At 49.5% G+C, this 12747-nt stretch overlaps 1 protein-coding gene across 8 annotated transcripts in view; it reads left to right on the plus strand.

Annotated features, from left to right (window-relative positions):
- Positions 1 to 582: 582 nt before the first annotated feature.
- The window catches only part of RNF32 (ring finger protein 32), a 38098-nt gene continuing 25933 nt past the window's right edge, over positions 583 to 12747 (plus strand). Inside the window, exons 1-8 of one of the 8 annotated variants that reach the window (XM_043590031.1) lie at positions 588 to 773; positions 2809 to 2895; positions 3414 to 3678; positions 6979 to 7121; positions 10006 to 10038; positions 10575 to 10699; positions 10925 to 11033; positions 11771 to 12025. In XM_043590031.1, the coding sequence (XP_043445966.1) occupies positions 2881 to 2895; positions 3414 to 3678; positions 6979 to 7121; positions 10006 to 10038; positions 10575 to 10699; positions 10925 to 11033; positions 11771 to 11893 (813 nt within the window). In that variant the 5' untranslated portion in view covers positions 588 to 773; positions 2809 to 2880 and the 3' untranslated portion in view covers positions 11894 to 12025. Of the gene's footprint in view, positions 774 to 2808; positions 2896 to 3413; positions 3679 to 6978; positions 7122 to 10005; positions 10039 to 10574; positions 10700 to 10924; positions 11034 to 11770; positions 12026 to 12747 lie in introns of those variants that run through there. The other 7 variants (XM_043590025.1, XM_043590027.1, XM_043590029.1 and 4 more) reach the window with 7 other exon arrangements.

Here is a 12747-nt window from a genome sequence, read left to right on the forward strand (position 1 = left end):
GCGGGGGGCGCGGGACCCGGCCCGGGGAGCGCGGCGAGGGCGCGGGCGGCGGGCGCCACCCGGCAGCAGCGGGAGACGCAGTCGGGCCGGCAGGTGCACGCGCGCAAGGGCGGACGCCAATGGAACTCGGCGCACAGGACAGTCCTTTGCGCAACGATGGCTGATGGATGAACGTGCAGAAAACCACGGTGCCGGCAGCTCGGGGAAGCAGCCGCCCGGGACTCAGGAGGGCGGGGGGCGGGGGGAGCACCACCCAGGGCCCGGACGAGCGCGCCGCGGGAGGAGCGCGGCCCGGCGAGCATGCGCGGTGTGGCCGTGCGCGGGGCGGGGCCGGCGAGCACGCGCGGCGTGGGAGCGCCGCGCCGGCGACTGAGACGTCTGTGCCGTGCGCGGGGCCGAGCCCGCGAGCATGCGTGCTGTGGCCGAGAGCGGGGCCGGGCCGGCGAGCACGCGCGGCGTGGCAGAGCCGCCGCCGGCACGCCGAACTCGGCGCTGTGCGCGGGGCGGGGCGCGGCCGTTGAGCATGCGCGCCGGGGCGCGGCGGCCGCGGCCGCGGTTGCTGGGCAACGGCGAGCGGCGCGGAGGTCGGTTCTGGGGGCGGGTGCCACCGGCGCGGGGCGGGAGCGCGGCCGCGGGGACCCCGTCGGGCAGCGCAGGCCCTCGGTCCCCCGCGCGGCCTACTTAATCGCGACCGTTGTTGGGAGGGCCTAACCTCCGGCCGGTGTGTGAGAGCGGTGACACTGCCCGTCACTGAGCGGGAGCCGAGCCCACAGGTAGGGCGAAGTTGTTAGGGAGCACCTGCACCGGTAGCCTGCGCGTCTGCGCGCTGCTGCCCCCCTCGGCGCCGTGTCCCCACGTCGCACGAACGAGGGGGCCACCAGCTACCAAACGGCGAGGCGGCGTGTCCGGCGGCCTTCTCTCGTGTGCGTGCTTCCCATCAGCATGCTTATCGATAAGCTTGAGGTCACGTAGACACTGGCACCACCGTGGAGATTTTTGTGACCAAGCCCTAACACTTCTAACTGGTTGTTAATGGTGGAATTTACCAAGAAAGAATGTTCTCGTTCATTTTGGCTCTTAAAGCTGGGCAAGGATCAAGTTTCTAACCCTCCCATTGTTGCAGACTAATTAATTACGTAATCTTGAAGGAGCCCCTGATCTCTGGATTTGTTTTCTCCTTTATAAAATGGAGTGGGACTAGATATCTGATGATATTTATTATCCGATAATGGTATTATCATTAACTCGGAAAGTTAATGATACTGTGGGGCGGAGAAGGTACACGCTTTTCAGAAGCTCTTACCTTCACGTGAATCATAGTGGCTTACGGTACAGTCACTTGAGAGAAAACCGTAGGCTGTAGGTAGCTAGCTGTGATAATTAAAGAGTTGTTAGTGTGATGTAAATTATGTTCTGCCAGGGTACAGGTGTTGTGAAAGAAGAAGATTCTGGAAGGGATCCACAGCATTTCAAATCCCTTGTGCCATTACTGCGGCTTACACTGTCCGGATGGAAAGGCTGGATAGAAACTTCCTGCTTGGGGGTGGCCTGGGTGGCCCAGTCGGTTAAGCATTCGACTTTGGCTCAGGCCCTGATCTCGTGGTTCCTGAGTTTGAGCCCCACGTCGGGCTCCCAGCTGACAGCTCAGAGCCTCTCTCCCTCTCTCTGCCCCTCCCCCCCCTCAAAAATAAACATTTAAAACTTTTCAAAGAAAGAAAGAAGGGAGGGAGGAAGGAACTTCTTGCACGCCTGCCTTGAGGCCAGATTGGAGAGCGAGCACAGAAACTGCCTTCTAGTTTCCGAAGCGTCTTAGCCCCCACTCAGCCTCGGAAACATCACAGCTTTGTTTCCCGTATCCTCACTTTCCACTCGACAGCAACTTTTTTCTTCTCGACTAATTTAATGCAGGTGTTGATCCTTAGATACATATTTTGGATGTCTTGCTTTCTAGTCCTAAAATTAGGCCCCATTTCCTAGATGACTTTAATAACTACTGTTTCTCTCCATTCCTGTGGATTTTGGACCCTTGTCTTCAAAAGCTGGACCCTTGCCTAAAAACTAAAACTAAAAGGGCCAATTCAGATTCTTCCACCGGTTTCAGAGGGAATTGGAGCAAGAATAACCACTTACAGAGTATCTTCTGCATGAAAGGGCCCTTTAGATGCTTTGCAGGGTGGTCTCGTTTAATCCTAAAAATAACCCTGCAAGGAATGCAGCATTACGCCTGTTTTAGGGTGAGGACACTACAACTCAGATATAGTATCTTGCCCAGCAACAGGTTTGTTCCCCGTATTCTGTATCTCTATGTTCTGGACAGACTGAGGTCACAGGACTCCCCTTGAATTCCAGGATATTCGTGGCTCCCTTTCCCCCATAAATAATAAACACAGGCCGAGTTCCCCAGTGCCTTGTCTCCTCCTGATCCCGGGGTGTTAAGTGTGCTCATCTCCCTCTTATCTGTCCTTCAAACCCCAGCTTAGATGTCCTCTTAAAGAGATACTTCACTTACTATTCTCTGATCTCGTCAGTCTGAAATTTTGTTGTGTTTACGTACAATAGTGTATCGAGCAATGGATGGTTCTCATTTATATTCATAGGCTCCCTCCCACTAGCTGGAGATTTGAGGACAGGGCTCAGTGGGTCGTGACTGGTGTGAGTCTCTCTAGAATCACGGTGCGTGGCTCGGTGCTGCGCTCTGGCAGACAGTCGTGGATCGATCAGACTCCCAAACATGCCTTCCCCATAAACTTCAGAAGAGATGTTTACGTACACTCTAACTCTGACTTTCTGTTGCTTTTGTCTCTGCGGTGGGAGAATTCGAGGGATGTGACAACGACGATCGAACCCGACAGGGCCGAGCGGCGCCTCTCCGGACTCAGCATGCTACAACGTAAGGTATGCAACCCGCATGGAAACAAACACTGTTTTCCTCCTGAATACATTTTAATTCAGCCATCTGAAAGTATAAAAATACAGTTGCAAGACCTCGCTCCAAAGAGGAACTGTCCCCTTAGTCCCCACTAAAGCATCCCACAGCTGTGCAGTTTTCGTCTAAGTTTTCACCAAAAAGGCATGTACTTAGTTGCAAGAATCTCTTTCATATTACAGAAGCCAGATTTGCCTTGAGTCTAATTTTACTGTAGTGAAACAGAATGTGTTCAGGCACGCGCAGCTTTTATAGGTCATGACGAATTAATTCATTTTTAAGACCTCAGTAATTAAACGATGTGACTGTATCGCCAACACAAATGGGGACACCGGGCTTCCCTGCACCTAGGTGACATGGGTCAAGCACTGTTTACTATTAACTTTGGTCTAGTGTGCTGCCAGGGCTGAGTAGTAAAGCCTAGGTTTTCTTCCAAATGATGTATTACATAACGTTCTGCATGTAAGGCTTTTTTCCTACTTTTTAGGGTCATTCATCTAAACAAGATAACTTAGCAGTCACTGCGGTTGCTTTACAAGATCACATTTTACATGACCTTCAGCTTCGAAATCTTTCAACAGCAGATCCTTCCAAGACAAAGTCACAACAGAGAGACACCAGATCCAAGTCTCTAAAAAGAAATACAAAAGCAGTAATAGATACTGGGCTTAAAACAACGGTACAAGGCCCTAAAGTAGAAGATCCAGAAAGAGAATATGTTCTTGATCCAAAACCACCACCCTTAACTTTAGGTAAGTTCATCTCATCATTCATATTTTGGCTTATTAGAGCTAATGAATCTAGTTGAGATTAATAGTGTAATTTTTTTTTCTAGAACAGAAATTATTCTCATTTATAATCTTACAGAAATATATGTACGTACTAAAGTTTAAAAATTACGGGGACGATCTGGGCAAGAAAATAAAGATGAATAAGTAAAAATAGTAGAATACGATAACTATCCACTGGTCCACACTGGCGGAAATCAGGCACTCTCACAGGAGAACGGGAATAAATCTATAGACGGGGGCCAAAAATCACCGTCTGGCCAACAGCACAGTAAGAACAAGCATTGGCAGATGCTGAGGCCGGTGGGAGACCATGTTGAGACGCAGGATGTAGTCACAGCCTCACAGTGTCCACTCACCACAGAGGGAGACACCGCAGCCTCATGTTGGTGACACTGTGCCAGCAGCACCCTGACCAAGTGATCCAAGTGCCGTCACCATAGGGCCCCACGCTGACAGCACGCGCCCCAACCCCGTGCTCTGAGAAAGTGCCGTCGCCAAAATGCACATGTGAATTTAATCATGAGGACACTTCAGACACCCAAAGGGACGGACATTCTACAGTTTGGGCCTCTCTTCAAAAGTGTCAAGGAGAGCAAATGAAGACAGAAACCGCCCCAGATTAGAGGGGACGCAGGGGATAGGACAGCAGACTGCAGTGTGTGATCTGGGACAAAAAGGGGACTTCAGTGAGACGAGAACGAGATCCGTGAGGAATACAGACTAACTGGCACCTGCTAGGTCAGCATGAATTCCCTCATTTTGATCATCGAACTAGGGTTATGTAAAATATTAACATTTGGGGAAACTGGGTAAAAGGCACACGAGGATTCTTTATACTGGTTTTACAACATTTTGCAAGTCTCAAATTACTTTAGGCTGTAAATTTAGAAATAGAGAAGAGTTTTAAACGATGCCGGGCACGGAAAATAGGTTTGTCCGGGGGCGTGTAGCCCTCGCGCGCGTGTGCTGGCTGGAGGCGTGCTGGGAAGCCTGGGGGCTGCGGCCACACGGCGTGGAGGGGAGCCTGCCACCACAGCGGTGCCCAGCGGACACCTGGCACTGTCCTCCGAACCGCAAACAGTGCCGGTCGTGTTCTAGGAGACGGCGTAGCTCGAGAACATGCAGAGGCTTGGTGTGATGTTATATAATAACTTAGTGACTGCCTTCCGTTGTGCGTCTATAATTTACGGATTTGATCAAGTAGATGATCATCATAGTTTAGCAGGAAAGAGTTAAATTAGACATCAGGAAGAACTTCACAACTTGGAAAATAAGGGAGATTAAAGGGGAGGAAATGACCTACTCTTTCAGGAGCTGTTCACATTTGCAAAAAAAAGTTTTAACTGTTCTGCTCATTAATCACTAATAAGGTTGAATCATGTTTTGTTTTGTTTTTTAAGTTTACTTAGAGAGAGTGCATGTGCCAACAGGGGAGGGGCAGAGAGAGAGAGAGAGAATCCGAGGCAGGCACCGTGCTGACAGTGTGGACGCCAACTCAGGGCTCAAAATCACAAACCGTGATTTCATGACCTGAGCTGAAATCGAGAGCCAGACACTCAACAGACTGAGCCACCCAGGCGCCCAAATCATAGTTTCATTACTGCCTTTACCTGGTGTTGCAGTCAGGTCTCCGTTTGCTGATTGGGTGGTGTTCTTTATGTACTCTGCATATTAATCCCTCATTGATTTACCACTGAGAAGATCTGCTCCTGGCCTGGCACCTCTTTTAATTTTATGTGTTATTTTTTATTGAATAAAATATTCCTTCTGATTACTGTTAAATCCATCAGCTTTTCTCTGTTATTGTTTATGCTTTGGGGGATTTAAGGAATCCTCATCCATTCCGAGATGACAAAGATTTCCCACATTTTCTTTATTTACCTTCAAAGTTTTGCCTTTCCCATTTAGACCTCATCACAGTTTATTTTGCACAAGGTACTGGGAACAGCAGTTGACAGAAGCATTTATGTCAGCACGCTGTTAGGTGTTGTTTGCTGAGCCGCAGCACCCCCCTTCTTCCTGTGCCAGGATCCCATGGTCACACAGAGGGAGAGAGAGGAGGGTTATGATTTGGCGGCTTCTGTCTCTAGACCAGTATTTTACTGTTTTAATTAATAAGAGCTTTGTAATATGTCTTAATAACTGGTAGGAAAAGACCCAAAATTATCCCCCCAAAAAAGTTCTTGGAAGCATATTCTTTCAGTACACTAAAGGACAGTTTGTGGAGCCACTCCTTCTGGAACCTTCCATCACCGTGCTCCCATGTGGATCACTGCTGTGCGGGGCGAGCGCAGGGCCCACAGCCGGGGGTCTCCTCCATGTGCCCCAAGGGCTGGCCCCGTCCTGCACTCCCACCTGTACCCACCCCTGACTGCTGCTACTCCTCCGGGCATGTGCCCCACTGGCAGCCTCCCGGGAGCAGGCGCGTGGGGGCCCGCGCCTTGGGCCGTCTATGTGGGCGCAGGCCTCCCACGCTGGCCCTCCCGTGTTCTACCCCTGCTTTCCCTCAGCTCCTCCTCTCGGCCAGCTGGCCTTCACTCCCCCTTCCTGTCTTCCAGCTGACGCTCACGTCTCCACGACACGAGTTCCCATTTTGGAGCGCTCTGCTGGTGCTCAGGGTGTCCCTGGCACAGCTTCCTACTCTGGTTTCCAGCTGCAACACCTCACTGTCCGTCTGCAGGGAGCCCGCGGGGGGCGCCGCACCTGCTCCCTCACCCGGGGAGGCACTTGACTCCCACTGAGGCATGAGCTCCACACTTGACCCAGGAGAACACGTGCCGGCTGTCGAGGATCGCTTGGGTGGTCAGTCCATCCTGACAGTAATTCTACCTCATAAGAATCTTTAGCAAGGGATAAACTTGATTGATACTCATTCTGTGAAGGTCACTGGTGGCAAAAAATGGGCTAAATCGGAAGAAGACAACACTGAAGGCTGAATCCTAAAATAGGCGACAAGTGAGAACCTTTGGCCAAGACATGTGGAAACGTCAGAGTCTTCAGCTTCTCTCCCTGAAAACCGATAGCAGTCCTGCCTACGTGGAGAATACTGTGAAAATGACACAAGTATGGGAAATTCTTTGTAAATAAAAGCGTTCCTACCATTGACTTTTAGCACCCATAGAAGACCAGTGTTCCCCATACGGTGGAAGAAAGTACGCCGTATGTTTTGTTTTCAAATTTGTTTGCAAAACAATGTCATTACATTATGAGTACTATGTTCTGGACGTATTGTACCTCCATTTTCTCTTGTTTTCACTTCAGCTCAGAAGTTGGGCCTGTTTGAACCTCCCCCATTGCCACTATCATCAGAGGAATGGGAAAAAGTGAAACAAAGATCCATCATGCAAGGGGACTCAACGCAGCCATGCCCAATATGCAAAGAAGAATTTGAACTTCGCCCCCAGGTGTGTAGCGGGAAAATCAGATAAGCGGGCTTGGGGACTAGACGAAGCTGGAGCTTAAGATCCCAGCCTTCATTTCTCCAATTTCTTCCGCCTACGTGACCTCAAATACTTACATTTTCTCTTCCGTTAATTAGAGTGTGTGTATGAGAGAGGTAAACACTCTCATTAAAGTTTTGTTTATTTACTGAATGATATTCTCAAGCACAAAGTCTGTACAAAAGGAATGCTCCTGCTCCCCTGGCCGGAAACGAGCTAGAGGGTGAGCGGAGGCCTGCAGTGCAGGAACAAGGAGAGCAAAGGGGAATTTTAAGTTGTTTTGTGAACTGAAATCATAAAAAAAAGAAAGAAAAAAGGAAGGAAGGAAAGGAAGGAAGGGAGGAAGGAAGGGAGGGAGGGAGGGAGGGAGGGAGGAAGGAAGGAAGGAAGGAAGGAAGAAAGAGAAAAAAAAAGAAAAAGAAAAGCTTGAATCTCCAAAGAATTTGTATAAGAATGTTTAAGTAAAATCTTTTAACGTCTTCATTCACGAACCCTTACCATAGTAAGGTTGATCTTGCAGACAATATGCAGTCGAGGCGCGTCATCGAGATTTCTGTGCATACGGTGCCTGCCCAGTCTCCTGTGATCCCCTCACACTTCGGGGCGCTCCCCCCTCGAGGATCTGGTGTTTTGTGTTAAGCTCGCAGCCGCCCTACAGTGCCTTCCTGTGGGCGCTGCCCGCGCTTCCTACCGAGCAGGTGCGGGTTTGCTGGAAAATACAGCAAAGAGAGTCAGAGCAGCTCTCAGTTCATAGCCTGGGAACCTCGGGCTTTCCTCACTACCTGGCACATAACTCTCAAACTTAATTTGTTTTAATGAGTTTCGTCGTTAACAAGTTAGTTCACAGCCATAAAACGTTTGTTCTTTACTAATTTGAATTCACAGGTTATTTTAAACGTGCTTATTGTATTCCAGTTCTCTATCAAGACCTCATCTTACCTGTATGAAAGTTGGGAATCTGGGAGAGATTTTAGCCCTTAAACCACAGAATTATCATCTAGGATAATTTAGTATTTCAGTGGGGCAAGAGTGACTAGAACCACAACTAGTCTTTCCGGCCCCAGCAACGTCTTTTGTAATTACGCTGTAAATACTGAGGCTGACTGGTGTATGAAGAATGACAGCTTATTCCAAGTGTCTTGGGGGGAGCAGGGATGGGACGCACCATGCCCGTCTCTTCCATTCTGGTTTTTATACATTTCTCACTCAGTCTTTCGTTTGGTCACAGTTACAGACACTTGTGTTCATTTTGCATGTTTACTTTGTTTATTGTTCTGTGTTTAGAGTTTTCCTTAGTCACAAACAACAGCTGGTATTTCCTCCAGCATTTATGATTTCAGAGGACCTCAGTTATCTTGTGCGTCCCAGAGGGAGGCATTGTACCCATTTAATAGATGAGGGCACAAGCAAGTCAAGTGACCCACACCAGGGTGACTCAGCAAGTATGTTCAAGGGCAGCTGGAATCTAGTCCCAACTTCTAGCATATGGACCACCACTTGGTCATTTACTTTTATCTCAGATAATGTTTGCCGATAACAAACATTCATGGACGTTTAAAAGTATATTTTAGGGGCACCTGGGTGGCTCAGTCGGTTAAATCTGATTCTTGATTTTGGCTCAGGTCATGATCTCACAGTTCATGGGATCGAGCCCCACATCAGGCTCTGTGCGGGCAGCTCAGAGCCTGCTTGGGATTCTTGATCTCTCTCTCTCCCCCTCCCCAGCTCATGCTCTGTCTCTCAAAATAAACATTAAAGAAGAGTTGATTTTAAATATACAGAGTACAGTGTTATTCACCATAGATCCTCAAATATCTGCTGATGAAACTGACGGATATTCCACAAAGAATGCAAAATCGAGCACACCAAAGGGTGCTGTTAGGTTAATGGCGATAATTAACGAGGACCCGCGTGACTGAGGTTTCCCAGTTTAGGCTTATTGGCAGTCACTTTCAAGTCAAGGTTTTCTAACTTTGTGGGTTCTATCTAGTCCAGTATTTCTTCCATTCTTCCTGTTTAAGAGGGGAAGAGTAGAGTGAAGGAAGGGGGCGGGGGGAACCGGGGAGGTGTTCACAGCAGGAGTAGTGTTAGAGGCTGCTGGGAGCTGAGCCCCTCGACGCCCCGCTCCTCCTCTCTGGGAGAAGCCGGGGCCGCGGGCCCTCTCACCGGGCTGCCTCCGTGCGCGTGCTCGCAGCTCACTGGGGCTGGTGTCCTGGTATCACCCCCTGGTTCTCCTTCCAGAAGAACCACCTACTACCCTCTTCCTTATTCCACAGCCCAGAATATCACTATGCGGTGGAGAATTTGGGTCACAGAGAGGTGATGCTTTCTTGTGAGCGCACTTTCCCTGCATTTCAGAGAGAACAAGTGTTTCGTATGTGTGTAGGATTTATTGCTGTTTAAACTGAAGTGTGTTAGAATTAATAAAGCTGCCGTTGGTTGAACAAAGCCCTAAGCAAAGACACTTGTTCGCGCTCCCCCGTCTCCTCCTTGGGCACCTCCCTCCCCACGCGCCAGCCCCCTTCCCTCCCAGGGTCTGCCCAGGAAACACATCTATTTCCTAATGTGTTTAACACACTCATTTTAACGGCTTACTAGCAATCATCCTGTGTCTGATGTTTCAGATTGTTGTTAATGGAGTTTTTCTCGTCGAGATGATATACCTGTGCTGTGCTCAACTTTAAATATTAGAAATACCGAGGTTATTCATCTGCTTTTTTAATTCTTCAAAGAAACAACACAGCCTACCTTTTAAGCGTTCCGAATTTTTCTTTTAATTAATGCATTTATGCTGCTGCTCTTTGAAAACCAATTTAAACTTCAAACATTTCTGTCTTCTCGCAAACAGGTGCTGCTTTCATGTTCCCATGTGTTTCACAGAGTGAGTGAGTCCCGCCTCCTTCCCTCGTAAAGTGCGCAGCGCGTCGCCCGTGTAGCGATCGCTCGTTTAAAGTCTCCTGAAAAGAACCACTTGCCTTGTCCGTAACCACCGCTTGGAGTTAGAAATACGACTTTAGGCTACAGTGCAGTTCATCCTGTTGTGAAAGTCCCGAGTCTTCTGCGACGGAAGACCCACAAGTGTTTGTATGACGCACTCCTCCTGGTGGCGCACATCAAAGTGCCGGCCCGCTTCCCAGGCCCGACTGCGGTAGCCTCACGCACGAGCCGTCACCTCCCTTGACGCGAGCTGTTGGCAGGAGTTTTTGATGTAGCTGCATGTACATTCTTGTAAAATTTCACTTTTGGAACAAGTTTCATGAGGAAGGTGCTAACATCTGATGAAACTTCTTCCCTTTACGCTCTAATCTAAATTGGACTGTCTCATAATTATGAGAGAAAAGAGCGCTATAATTACACTAGAAGTAAAAATGTTATTTATAAGTAATTACTTATAAAACGTTCAATGTTCTTCTTCAGGCATGCCTCCAGGCTTTTGAAAAATTCGCAAATAAAAAAACCTGCCCCCTCTGTAGAAAGAACCAGTACCAAACCAGAGTGATTCACGACGGAGCGCGGCTGTTCAAAGTAAAGTGTGCGACAAGGTAGGAAGGGCCCCCCGCGCCCGCGGGCCCCACGGCCCCCCTGGGACGCGCTGTCCTGCAGCCCAGCCGTGAAGATTCACGTTCAAGGTGGCGGGGATGTTGCCTCCCGCCTCGACCTCGGCCCCACCCCACCCCACCCCACCCCACCCCGGTCTCGCCCGGTTTTGAAACGCCTGGCCTGTCGAAGCCGTCCTGAGTCGGTCATTTCAAACACCTGTGTTCCAGGATCCAGGCCTCCTGGAGGGGACACGTGGTGAGGAAGTGGTACCGAGACCTGAGGAGAACAGTGCCGCCCACGGACGCCAAGCTGAGGAGAAAATTCTTTGAAGGAAAGGTAGGGGAAGGCCCTCGATCCCCCAGAGTGTGTGCGCGCCGGTGGGACTCGGCGGGGGCAGGAAGACCAGCAGAGGCTGGGGACGCCCGATGTTCGTGCGCGGGCTTTTTAAAAACGGTTGAGATGCTGCTAAAAATCCCGGCCAACGTAAACTGACTTTCCAACCCAGACAGTGGGGGACACATCTTCTCTTCTAGTGAAACCATAAAATTCATAAAATTGGAAGAAGTTTAAATTCAAAGCAACTTTTGTCTGGCCATTTTGTGACACCCGCTTAAATAATCTCTTAGGATAAAGGAATGGAAACAGGCTTAGTTTCTCACACCCCCTGCATTGCGAGTCAAAAGAACAGGAGAACTTTGTAAAAATAAAGGCCTGCAGTGCTGTGTTTTACTGGGGCCTCCCAGGGCCTCCCAGAGTCACCAAATGGGAGAGTTTCAGAAATAAGTAACGGCAGTTTCTACCCTTTCTTTAAACCTTTTTTTTCAAAATTTTTAATGTTTATTTTTGAGAGAGAGACAAAGCATGAACAGGAGAGGGGCAGAGAGAGAGGGAGACACAGAATCTGAAGCAGGCTCCAGACTCCGAGCGGTCAGCACAGAGCCTGACGCGGGGCTCGAACTCACAGACTGTGAGATGGTGACATGAGCCAAAGTCAGACGCTCAGCCAACTGAGCCACCTGGGTGCCCTTTAAACCTTTTTTTTTTATCGGTTACGTTTACCTTTTTTGGCTTAGCAATTTTCCATCATCGAAGTCCAAACAGAAGGGACAGACTTCACACAGCGGAAGGAGCCGGCTGAGCCCACGCTGCCACCCCAGCTCCGCCCTCATGCGCTTGGTGGCTCCAGGCGCGTATAACAGGACAGTGATAATCTCGACCTTGCAGCGGGGCCCGAACAAGTGGAGTTGTGTTGACAGAGGCCTAGCACACAGTAGGCGCTCGGCAGTGTATGTCCGTTGTTTGAGTTCATCTTTGTGTTACCTGCGTCAGATTGAGCGGTAGTGTATATTTTTTAAAGTTTATTTATTTTTGAGAGACAGAGGGCAGGAGAGCGTGTACGTGTGAGTGGGGGAGGGGCGGAGAGGGAGACAGAGAATCCCAAGCGGACTCTGCGCGGTCAGCGCGGAGCCTGACTCGGGGCTCGAGCTCACAAGCTGTGAGGTCCTGACCTGAGCTGACATCAAGAGTCAGACACTTCACCACCTGAGCCTCCCAAGCGCCCTGATAGTCCATATTGTTTTCGCTAGCGTGTCCTGTATGAGACTGTGGCATTCTCACATGAGGTGAGCTTTAAATCTCGAAGACAGGGGCGCCTGGGTGGCGCAGTCGGTTAAGCGTCCGGCTTCAGCCAGGTCACGATCTCGCGGTCCGTGAGTTCGAGCCCCGCGTCGGGCTCTGTGCTGACAGCTCAGAGCCTGGAGCCTGTTTCAGATTCTGTGTCTCCCTCTCTCTGACCCTCCCCCGTTCATGCTCTGTCTCTCTCTGTCCCAAAAATAAATAAACGTTGAAAAAAAAAATTAAAAAAAAATAAATCTCGAAGACAGAATTCACAGTCACACTTTCCTGTAGTCATTATGTATGGAAGTTTCCCTTACACATTTATTTCGATCTTTCCCACACTTACTTGTTTCTTGTTCGCCTGCACTGCCATTTGTAAGAATGAGCGATAGGAAATTACTCTCTACCGTATAGAGGGATCCCTCTTCTCCCC

Source organism: Prionailurus bengalensis, chromosome A2, assembly GCF_016509475.1.
Source record: "Prionailurus bengalensis isolate Pbe53 chromosome A2, Fcat_Pben_1.1_paternal_pri, whole genome shotgun sequence".
Taxonomy (NCBI): Eukaryota; Metazoa; Chordata; class Mammalia; order Carnivora; family Felidae; genus Prionailurus; species Prionailurus bengalensis.